The sequence below is a fragment of the Anomaloglossus baeobatrachus genome, chromosome 7, assembly GCF_048569485.1.
Source record: "Anomaloglossus baeobatrachus isolate aAnoBae1 chromosome 7, aAnoBae1.hap1, whole genome shotgun sequence".
Taxonomy (NCBI): Eukaryota; Metazoa; Chordata; class Amphibia; order Anura; family Aromobatidae; genus Anomaloglossus; species Anomaloglossus baeobatrachus.
The window spans coordinates 74,069,355-74,081,485 of NC_134359.1; the positions used below are offsets into that span (position 1 = coordinate 74,069,355).

At 39.5% G+C, this 12,131-nt stretch overlaps 1 protein-coding gene across 3 annotated transcripts in view; it reads right to left on the reverse strand.

Annotated features, from left to right (window-relative positions):
- The window catches only part of PDE1A (phosphodiesterase 1A), a 432,756-nt gene that overhangs the window by 83,461 nt on the left and 337,164 nt on the right, over positions 1 to 12,131 (reverse strand). For all 3 annotated transcript variants that reach the window (XM_075318894.1, XM_075318895.1, XM_075318896.1), the window contains one exon: positions 6,203 to 6,319. In XM_075318894.1, coding sequence (XP_075175009.1) covers positions 6,203 to 6,319 — 117 coding nt within the window. The remainder of the gene's footprint in view (positions 1 to 6,202; positions 6,320 to 12,131) is intronic.

Sequence of the window (12,131 nt, forward strand, 5' to 3'; positions counted from 1 at the left end):
AAAAAAACTACATATAACTGAATAGGATAACTGAAGTGAGCACTAATATATATATATCATGAGTGCAAGCCAAAAAATACATACTATACAAGAATAAGGCTGCACATCAAACATAGATAATGGTATAATGCCTCAAGCATATGGAAAAATATTGGAATATACAATGAAAAATGCTACTTGCTAATTTGAACATGTGAATAATGAATTGCATACCTGCCATGAATATTAGGAAAAAGGAGATATTTAGCAATTGCATTGATCAATGTAACTGAGCCCCAAAACCTCGTCAAGGTACATCTCTATATTGGGGTCCCTAGCTCTGTGACCCTAACTGTGTGTCATCTCATTGCAATTAAAAACTGCTGTGGGTGGAGAGGGGTAACTAAGGACTTTCTTATATAGGAGATGGAAAAAACATGGCCGAAAGGGGCGGAGCTGTGTTCACATTCAGAAAAAAAACTACATATAACTGAATAGGATAACTGAAGTGAGCACTAATATATATATATCATGAGTGCAAGCCAAAAAATACATACTATACAAGAATAAGGCTGCACATCAAACATAGATAATGGTATAATGCCTCAAGCATATGGAAAAATATTGGAATATACAATGAAAAATGCTACTTGCTAATTTGAACATGTGAATAATGAATTGCATACCTGCCATGAATATTAGGAAAAAGGAGATATTTAGCAATTGCATTGATCAATGTAACTGAGCCCCAAAACCTCGTCAAGGTACATCTCTATATTGGGGTCCCTAGCTCTGTGACCCTAACTGTGTGTCATCTCATTGCAATTAAAAACTGCTGTGGGTGGAGAGGGGTAACTAAGGACTTTCTTATATAGGAGATGGAAAAAAATGATGTTTGATGTGCAGCCTTATTCTTGTATAGTATGTATTTTTTGGCTTGCACTCATGATATATATATATTAGTGCTCACTTCAGTTATCCTATTCAGTTATATGTAGTTTTTTTTCTGAATGTGAACACAGCTCCGCCCCTTTCGGCCATGTTTTTTCCATCTCCTATATAAGAAAGTCCTTAGTTACCCCTCTCCACCCACAGCAGTTTTTAATTGCAATGAGATGACACACAGTTAGGGTCACAGAGCTAGGGACCCCAATATAGAGATGTACCTTGACGAGGTTTTGGGGCTCAGTTACATTGATCAATGCAATTGCTAAATATCTCCTTTTTCCTAATATTCATGGCAGGTATGCAATTCATTATTCACATGTTCAAATTAGCAAGTAGCATTTTTCATTGTATATTCCAATATTTTTCCATATGCTTGAGGCATTATACCATTATCTATGTTTGATGTGCAGCCTTATTCTTGTATAGTATGTATTTTTTGGCTTGCACTCATGATATATATATATTAGTGCTCACTTCAGTTATCCTATTCAGTTATATGTAGTTTTTTTTCTGAATGTGAACACAGCTCCGCCCCTTTCGGCCATGTTTTTTCCATCTCCTATATAAGAAAGTCCTTAGTTACCCCTCTCCACCCACAGCAGTTTTTAATTGCAATGAGATGACACACAGTTAGGGTCACAGAGCTAGGGACCCCAATATAGAGATGTACCTTGACGAGGTTTTGGGGCTCAGTTACATTGATCAATGCAATTGCTAAATATCTCCTTTTTCCTAATATTCATGGCAGGTATGCAATTCATTATTCACATGTTCAAATTAGCAAGTAGCATTTTTCATTGTATATTCCAATATTTTTCCATATGCTTGAGGCATTATACCATTATCTATGTTTGATGTGCAGCCTTATTCTTGTATAGTATGTATTTTTTGGCTTGCACTCATGATATATATATATTAGTGCTCACTTCAGTTATCCTATTCAGTTATATGTAGTTTTTTTTCTGAATGTGAACACAGCTCCGCCCCTTTCGGCCATGTTTTTTCCATCTCCTATATAAGAAAGTCCTTAGTTACCCCTCTCCACCCACAGCAGTTTTTAATTGCAATGAGATGACACACAGTTAGGGTCACAGAGCTAGGGACCCCAATATAGAGATGTACCTTGACGAGGTTTTGGGGCTCAGTTACATTGATCAATGCAATTGCTAAATATCTCCTTTTTCCTAATATTCATGGCAGGTATGCAATTCATTATTCACATGTTCAAATTAGCAAGTAGCATTTTTCATTGTATATTCCAATATTTTTCCATATGCTTGAGGCATTATACCATTATCTATGTTTGATGTGCAGCCTTATTCTTGTATAGTATGTATTTTTTGGCTTGCACTCATGATATATATATATTAGTGCTCACTTCAGTTATCCTATTCAGTTATATGTAGTTTTTTTTCTGAATGTGAACACAGCTCCGCCCCTTTCGGCCATGTTTTTTCCATCTCCTATATAAGAAAGTCCTTAGTTACCCCTCTCCACCCACAGCAGTTTTTAATTGCAATGAGATGACACACAGTTAGGGTCACAGAGCTAGGGACCCCAATATAGAGATGTACCTTGACGAGGTTTTGGGGCTCAGTTACATTGATCAATGCAATTGCTAAATATCTCCTTTTTCCTAATATTCATGGCAGGTATGCAATTCATTATTCACATGTTCAAATTAGCAAGTAGCATTTTTCATTGTATATTCCAATATTTTTCCATATGCTTGAGGCATTATACCATTATCTATGTTTGATGTGCAGCCTTATTCTTGTATAGTATGTATTTTTTGGCTTGCACTCATGATATATATATATTAGTGCTCACTTCAGTTATCCTATTCAGTTATATGTAGTTTTTTTTCTGAATGTGAACACAGCTCCGCCCCTTTCGGCCATGTTTTTTCCATCTCCTATATAAGAAAGTCCTTAGTTACCCCTCTCCACCCACAGCAGTTTTTAATTGCAATGAGATGACACACAGTTAGGGTCACAGAGCTAGGGACCCCAATATAGAGATGTACCTTGACGAGGTTTTGGGGCTCAGTTACATTGATCAATGCAATTGCTAAATATCTCCTTTTTCCTAATATTCATGGCAGGTATGCAATTCATTATTCACATGTTCAAATTAGCAAGTAGCATTTTTCATTGTATATTCCAATATTTTTCCATATGCTTGAGGCATTATACCATTATCTATGTTTGATGTGCAGCCTTATTCTTGTATAGTATGTATTTTTTGGCTTGCACTCATGATATATATATATTAGTGCTCACTTCAGTTATCCTATTCAGTTATATGTAGTTTTTTTTCTGAATGTGAACACAGCTCCGCCCCTTTCGGCCATGTTTTTTCCATCTCCTATATAAGAAAGTCGTTAGTTACCCCTCTCCACCCACAGCAGTTTTTAATTGCAATGAGATGACACACAGTTAGGGTCACAGAGCTAGGGACCCCAATATAGAGATGTACCTTGAGGCATTATACCATTATCTATGTTTGATGTGCAGCCTTATTCTTGTATAGTATGTATTTTTTGGCTTGCACTCATGATATAAATATATAATTGCTCACTTCAGTTATCCTATTAAGGACAATCCACAGACCACCTCCAAAGACCTGCAGCATCATCTTGCTGCAGATGGTGTTAATGTGCATCGGTCAACAATACAGCGCACGTTGCACAAGGAGAAGCTGTTTGGGAGAGTGATGCGAAAGAAGCCGTTTCTGCAAGCATGCCACAAACAGAGTTGCCTGAGGTATGGAAAAGCACATTTGGACAAGCCAATTACATTTTGGAAGAAGGTCCTGTGGACTGATGAAACAAAGATTGAGTTGGTTGGTCATACAAAAAGGCGTTATGCATGGAGGCAAAAAAAACACGGCATTCCAAGAAAAGCACTTGCTACCCACAGTAAAATTTGGTGGAGGTTCCATCATGCTTTGGGGCTGTGTGGCCAATGCCGGCACCAGGAATCTTGTTAAAGTTGAGGGTCGCATGGATTCAACTCAGTATCAGCAGATTCTTGACAATAATGTGCAAGAATCAGTGACGAAGTTGAAGTTATGCAGGGGATGGATATTTCAGCAAGACAATGATCCAAAACACCGCTCCAAATCTACTCAGGCATTCATGCAGAGGAACAATTACAATGTTCTGGAATGGCCATCCCAGTCCCCAGACCTGAATATCATTGAACATCTGTGGGATGATTTGAAGCGGGCTGTCCATGCTCGGCGACCATCAAACTTAACTGAACTGGAATTGTTTTTGTAAACAGGTATGGTCAAATATACCTTCATCCAGGATCCAGGAACTCATTAAAAGCTACAGGAAGCGACTAGAGGCTGTTATTTTTGCAAAAGGAGGATCTACAAAATATTAATGTCACTTTTATGTTGAGGTGCCCATACTTATGCACCGGTCAAATTTTCAAATTTAATGTAAATGCAGATTGCACAGTTTCTGTTAGTACAATAAACCTCATTTCAATTCAGAAATATTACTCAGTCCATCAGTTATTAGATATATGAAACTGAAATAGCTGTTGCAAAAACCCAAATTGTCATAAAGAAAAAAGGTTAACACTAATAGGGGTGCCCAAACGTTTTCATGTGACTGTATATATATATATATATATATATATATATATTACATAGTTCTCTATGTTGTTATGTACATTACCATACCTTACATATTGGGACCATATAATGAACTGTGGGGTGGGGAGAAAACTCTGAGGGCAATAAAATTAATTTTGGGGTTGGGAGGAGGGTATCAGGCCATATTATGAATTGTGGGGTGGAGAGGTCAATATCAGGGGCATATTATGAATTGTGGGATGGGGAGGACACTGAGGACTATATAATGAATTGTGAGGTGGGGAGGACTTCCCGACATACTTAAAAAGAACCTGTCAGGTGCAATATGCACCCAGAACTACAAGCAGTTCTGGGTATATATTGCTAATCCCTGCCTAACAGTCCCTATATCTAGTAGCATAGATAAAGAGATTTTAGAAAAAGTATTTCTAAAGATCCTTTATGATATGCTAATGAGTGCAGGGACTAGTTGCAAGGGCGTTATTTCCCCCGACTTGTCCGCCCTCTTAGCATTTAGCATTTATCTTAGCACACCCACAGGGCATACCTGTGTCCGTTGTCACCACCTCAGACATTGGATGGGCTGTTACAGACTTGGTGATGTGTTTAATACTTGTTTCACCAGCTGTATTTCCACAACATCGGTCAAGAACTGCTCAAAAAGCATCCCTGAGATAAAGTTAGGTTTTACAGCTTCATTTTTGTTTTGTCTCACCAATTCTGACCTCAGTGACAGAAGGCACAGACAAAAAGCCCCTGTGCAAGAATATTTTGTGGGAAATTCATGACAATAGCTCCTTTATAAATATATTCACCTACAAAATTGTAGGCGTGTTCAATACTTATTTTGCCCGCTGTATTTCCACAACCTCGGTCAAGAAATGCTTAGAAACCATTCCTGAGATAAAGTTAAGTTTTGCAACTTCCAATTGTCTTGGCTCACCAGTTGTGACCTCAGTGGTGGACACAGACATAAGAAGCCCCTGTGCAAGAACATATACGAGTATGGGCCATTTGTAGTCGAATAATGTGTTTATGACAGAATCTGTTTACTGCTTTGGAGGTGGTTGTAGACCCCCTTACCTGTTGGACCTTTGTGTGTCTGCTAAAGTTGTGCTAATGATATGTCTGCCTCCGTGAGACTTACAACTATTAGCGTTTGTGCCACTATTTCTTAGAATATTAAAGCCGTCTGTTCAGTAGCCAGTGTTCCATAACTGTTTCTTAAAGACAAACTCTCAAATCACGCCTAACATGCATGATGCCAAAAAGAATGTGTCCTCTAAGATCTAAATTGTCTCTTCAGGGAGGAAATAGACAAACTTTAGTGCGACCTATTGGTGGTAGCAATCCTAAAAGTCAAAAGTGACCCTTTCACCAGCCTTGTCATATGACTTAGGATTCTAAAACTCACCACCATTAAATACAAGTTCTTTATTTAAGTTGTTAAAATTCTTGACATCACCCACGCAGGTTGTCACTCCAACTCCTGAATACAAATTTGCCCACTCATGCAGTGATACATTTCCTGTTCCAATATTGGTTCAAAATTAGATGGATTTGTCTATTTTGTTTAGGGCTGTAGAATAGATGAGTGACAATGTGATGGTGTTATTACAAGCTGGAGTGAATAGAAATGACTGCAGCACAAAGTGAATGATCGTACCTTAAAGCGATTGATAAGGTCATATCTGGTAAACAATTCATACACCATGAATTTTAGTGCATGTTCTCCACTCGCCTCATTCAAAGAAAACACATTAAATGACCACTGATCGACCTCCTGTGGGTAAAAGAAAGCAATACTTAAAACTAAAATAAATTAAATAATGTTTAAGAAATTTCTCATTAAATTAAATTTAGAGTATTAAATAGCATTGTTTGAAAATCTTACAAAGTATCCATCATTTTATTTTAGTTTTTCATATATCATTAGTACACGTCAAAATAAGAAACTCTGTAATATATACTATTAGAGAAATCTTCTTTCTCCTCCTCGACTGATCTTTCAGTCTCAAAATTCTTAGTTCTCTGGTAAAATCTGTCTTTAAGAGATGACAGTTGGTGCTCATATAGTTCTATAGAGAACTATAAGGCTATGTTCACACTAGAAAAAATCTTTTTCTTAAGAAATTTCTTGAGTGAAGGATTAGTGCACCTGCGTTAAAAAACGCACCAATAACGCAGGTGCGTTTTGGTGCGTTTTCGGTGCGTTTTTTTCAGGTTGGTCCCTGCGTTTTTTAATGCTTTTACAGCAATAAAGCACATTGAAAATGAAAAAAAAAAATAGATAGATAATATAGATAGATAGATAGGTAAATAATAGAGGGATAGATAGATAGATAATATAGATAGATAATATAGATAGATAAGATAGATAGAGATAGATAATAGAGGGATAGATATTCCAGCTTTATTTATGTTTGTGTTCCCCCCAACCCCCACACACACTGCAGTTCTCGCGGCCGGTAATGTGTTCACATCACCGGCCGTGAGAAATGTCCTGGAGTTACCCGCAGCCTTGCTCAGGAGCCGCATTCAGCACTCGCTCACTAAACAAGGCTGCGTGGAGAACTGTCAGACACGGCTGGAGCAGTGCTGGAAGCGCCACAGGACATCACTGTGGATTACGTCGGAGCTTTGCTCGGGGGTTTAATAAAGTGGAGAAAGGATTATAAAATAAAGGATTTTTCTGTGTGTGTGAGTGTTTCTTCACTGGCACTTACAGATTTGTGACGGGGTGTCATAGATGCTGCCATTACTAATCTTGGACTTAGCGGCAGCTATTGGTTGTCGTTAACTCCATATTACCCTGATTGCCACCTCATCATGGCAACAGGAAAAGCCCTTAACATGCCGGGACTGTCACATAGTGGATGCAACAGTCCCGGGGCAGCTGCGGGCTGTTATTCTGGGCAGCAGCAGGGGGGGGGGGGCATTAACCATGGCCCTCGCCCTCCCCAGCCTGAGAATACCAGGTCGCCGATGTGTGCTTACCTGGCTGGACGGTAAAAATACAGCGGAGCCCACTTTTCTTTTTTTTTTTTAATATGTAGGTTTGAGTTCTATGTGTGTGTGCATTATATATGTATGTGTTTGTGTGTGAGATCACTACTTTCTGCCAACACTGAGAATGGTGGAACTTCCTCTTCCTCTTCTAGGGACATCACTTCCCTGCAAAACGCAGGGCAGGGATTTACACTATGTCACGAAAAATGCGAAATAACGCGGGAATAACGCAGGTATAACGCAGATATAACACAGGAATAACGCACATAACTTGCTACCTGCGTTATTCCCTGCATGATTTCATGATTACATTACAGTCAATGGAGTGAATAACGCAGTTAGCTGCAGAAAAGAAGTGACATGCTCATTCTTTTTCTTAAGAAAATCTACTGAAATAATTTTCTTAAGAAAAAAACGCAGTGTGCGCACAGCTAATTTTTTTTTCTCCATAGGTTTTGCTGGGGAATGTCTGCAGAAAGGTACAAGAATTTCTCAAGAAATTTCTGCAGCAAAAACGCACCAAAAACGCGGGTAAAAAGCGCAGTGTGTGAACATAGCCTAAGGGGCACTTTGCACGCTGCGACATCGCAGGCCGATGCTGCGATGCCGAGCGCGATAGTACCCGCCCCCGTCGCAGCAGCGATTTCCTTGGGATAGCTGCCGTAGCGAACATTATCACTACGGCAGCTTCACATGGACTCACCTGTCCTGCGACCGTCGCTCTGGCCGGCGACCCGCCTCCTTATTAAGGGGGCGGGTCGTGCAGCGTCACTGCGACGTCACATGGCAGGCGGCCAATAGGAGCGGAGGGGCAGAGAAGAGCGGGATGTAAACATCCCGCCCACCTCCTTCCTTCCGCATATCCTACAGAAGCCGCAGTGACGCCGGTAGGAGATGTTCCTCGCTCCTGCGGCTTCACACACAGCGATGTGTGCTGCCGCAGGAGCGAGGAACAACATCGGACTGTCGCGTCAGCGTAATCATGGATTACGCCGACGCTGCACCGATGATACGATTACGACGCTTTTGCGCTCGTTAATCATATCATCGAGCCTTTACACACTACGATGTCGCATGCGATGCCGGAAGTACGTCATTTTCAATTTGACCCCACCGACATCGCACCTGCGATGTCGTAGTGTGCAAAGCCCGCCTAACTGTCATTTCAGGAGAATGTACAGTAAGAATGCCTGATTCTAGCTCTTCCCCTTCCCTATCCATAGAATTTATAAGCACGAATTGTCATTTCCCATTGCAAGAATGGGAAAATCTGTCTTCACTGAATACAGATTTTAGATATTTTAGCTGTGAACTGAGAGCGTAAGGCCCGGCTTAGGTGTAGTGTCTATATTCAGACATACTGGAGACACATTCACACGCATACTAATTAAAATCAATGGGGTTCTTAACACCTCCATGAAGCATGGATGAAACGTGTACAACATATGGATGGCATCTGTGTGACATCCGTGTGACACTGACATGAATGTTTTTTTGTGTTTTAAAGTTGTGCAAAGATAGATTGACGGATAGATAGATAATAGAGAGATAGACAGATAAATAGATAGATAGATAATAAACAGGTAGATAGATAGATAAATAGATAGATAATAGCTACATAGCTTGTACAACTATTTAGCCAAATAAGTAAATGGTTAAATGAAAAATAAAATGATGTAGGGCCCCCCTATTTTTGATAACAAGCATGGTAAAGCAGACAGCTAGGGGCTGATATTCTCACCTCTGTATCCTCATCTATCCCTTGCAGAGTGTGAGCCCTCGCGGGTAGGGACCTCTCTCCTCCTGTACCTGTCTGTGTCTTGTATTGTTTATGATTATTGTACTTGTCCCTATTATGTACACCCCTTTCACATGTAAAGCGCCATGGAATTGATGGCGCTATAATAATAAATAATAATAATAATAATAATTATCAGGCTGGGAAGGGTCACTGCTATTGGGTCCTTCCCAGTCTAAAAATACCAGCCTGCAGCCACCCCAGAAGTGGCACATCCATTAGATGCACCATTATTGGCGCTTTACCTCGGCTCTTCCCTTACCTCAGCTCTTCCCTCTGCCCCGATGCAGTGACATTTGGAGTGATTGTTTATGGGATTTACGTCAGCTGTGAAAATTGTCAGCTGGCATGAAACCCATAGGTTAGTAAGGGAGAAGTGTCTATCAGACACCCTATTGCTAACCCAGTAAGTGTAAAGAGAAAAAAAACACACAAACATTATTTTATTTAAAAACATTTCTCCCTGACTCTCAGAGTGGTTGACCGATTTATTAAAAAAAAACAAACCATGCAGGTACGAAGAAGTCCATGGAATCCGATGACAAAAAGACATAAAAAGAGAACGGTAAAGAAATAAAAATAAGAGACTCCTGCATTCAACAATTTATTAGAGAGTAAAGATCCCACATCCAACATAATCCAGGGGTTCCCGCGCTGTTCCTCGATTACCTGGATCAAAAGTTTATGGAGACTCAGAACAAGGTTCTACAGGTTCTGAGCAGCAGTCAGTCCCATCACACGCTGCTCCCTGCTAACCCTGGGGACTATGATGAGCAGTCATATTAGGAATATAACCGCTAATCATTGTAATAATCATCACTGCCATAAGCGGTGATGTCACGAGAGTCAGGAAGTGATTATTTTGCAATAAAATATTTTTTTGTGTGTTTTATTTTTCTTTACAATTACTGGGTTAGTCATGGGGGATAGATGCCTCTCCATTACTAACAGCTGGGCTTGATGCCAGCAGACACTACACAGCTGAGATCAACCCCATAAACCATTACCACAATTGCCATTGCACAAGGGCAATCAGAAAGAGCTGGACATAGCTGTAGGCTGGTATTTTCAGGCTGGGAAGGGCCAAATAACCATGGGACTTCCCAGCCTAATAATAACGCACCCAGCTGTCTGCTTCATCTGGATTGGTTATCAAAAATGAGAGGGAACCCACATCAGTTTTTCATTTAATTTGTTATCTGGCTAAATAGCTGAACAATCTATCTATCTATCTATGCCCTCACCAGCCTTGCTGCGGTGGCAATCGGAGTATTATATGGGGTTGATGTTAGCTGTGATTTGTAAAAAAAAATATTTAACTAAGAATTTTTGTATGTTTCCGTTTTTTCTTTTTACTTTTAGGGTAGGTAATGGGGGGGCCTCCTACACACCTCTCCATTACTAACCTCAAGCTCGATCACAGCTGTGATGTTTGACAAATTACAGCTGACATCAACCCCATATATTACCCCGATTGCCACCGCACCAGGGCAATCGGGATGAGTTGGGTAAAGCGCCACAATTGGCACATCTATTAAATGTGCCAATTGTGGGGCGGCTATTTTTAAGATGGGGAGGGCCTAATAACCATGGACCTTCCCAGCCTGGGAATACCAGCCCCGAGCTGTCTGCTTATATGCGCTAGTTATCAAAAATGGTCAGGAGCCCACATTGGTTTTTTTTATCATTTATTTAAATACATTTTTAAAAAATGTTGTGGGGGAGTTTCTATATTTGATAACCAGCCAAGGTAAAGCAGACAGCTGGGGGTTGCAACCTGCAGCTGTTTACTTTACATACGCTGGTTATCACAAATAGGTGAGGACCACACTTCAAAGTGGCGTAATATACTGACAACATGGTTCCCAGAAGCGACCTGTGTTTCATAGCTGCATCCAGGCATCTTCCCATGCTGTTCCCATTTAATTTCAGCCCTTTTCCATCCATTTCAGCATTTTTACAGCCCAGACAGATATCCTGGGAGAGTCCGCAGGAAAATTATTCAAGTTTCCCATTGATTTGAATTAGATTTGTTATTTGTGACAAATACATGAATAGTACGAAATATTAAACACGAATAATCCGAACTCGAGTAGTTCACTATTCACACATCACTAATTATAATGAAAAAACTCAATAATTTACATTAATTTGTTATATCCTTCTAATTACATAGAAATCTAACATGGGGCTAATGGCTCAAATTATAGGGTTTGTGTGATATTATACTGTTTTAGAAAATGCTACTAGTATTATTCAGTTGTTATTCATAATCTGTTGTTTATTTTTACTTGGCATTTTATGAATAGTATTTATCTACAAAAGTCACAATAAAACTCTAAGGAGCGTATGAGTCATTGATTTATTTTCTGACATAAAAAGTTGACTATAGTATCTAAATCATAAATGCAGATTAATTGGCTTCTCCACAACCATAAATAGTGAGAAAATAGCTGCGATTAAAGCCTTCACCCGGGTGATTTTCCGTTTTTCTTTTTTTCTCCCCTTATTCCAAGAGCCATAACGCTTTTATTTTTCCATCCCTATAGCCATATGAGGGCTTGTATTTTGTGGAATGATTTGTACTTTTGAATGATACAATTCATTCTGCCACATATTGTACAGGAAAATGGCAAAAAGATTCCAATTGCGGACAAATTGCAAAAAAGTGAAATTCCACAATGGATTTTTTTTTTAAATTTACAATATTCACTATATGGTAGAACTGACCTGGCAATATGATGTTTTGATCCCCTTTTATTGCATTTTATTGCAATGTTGCGGCAAA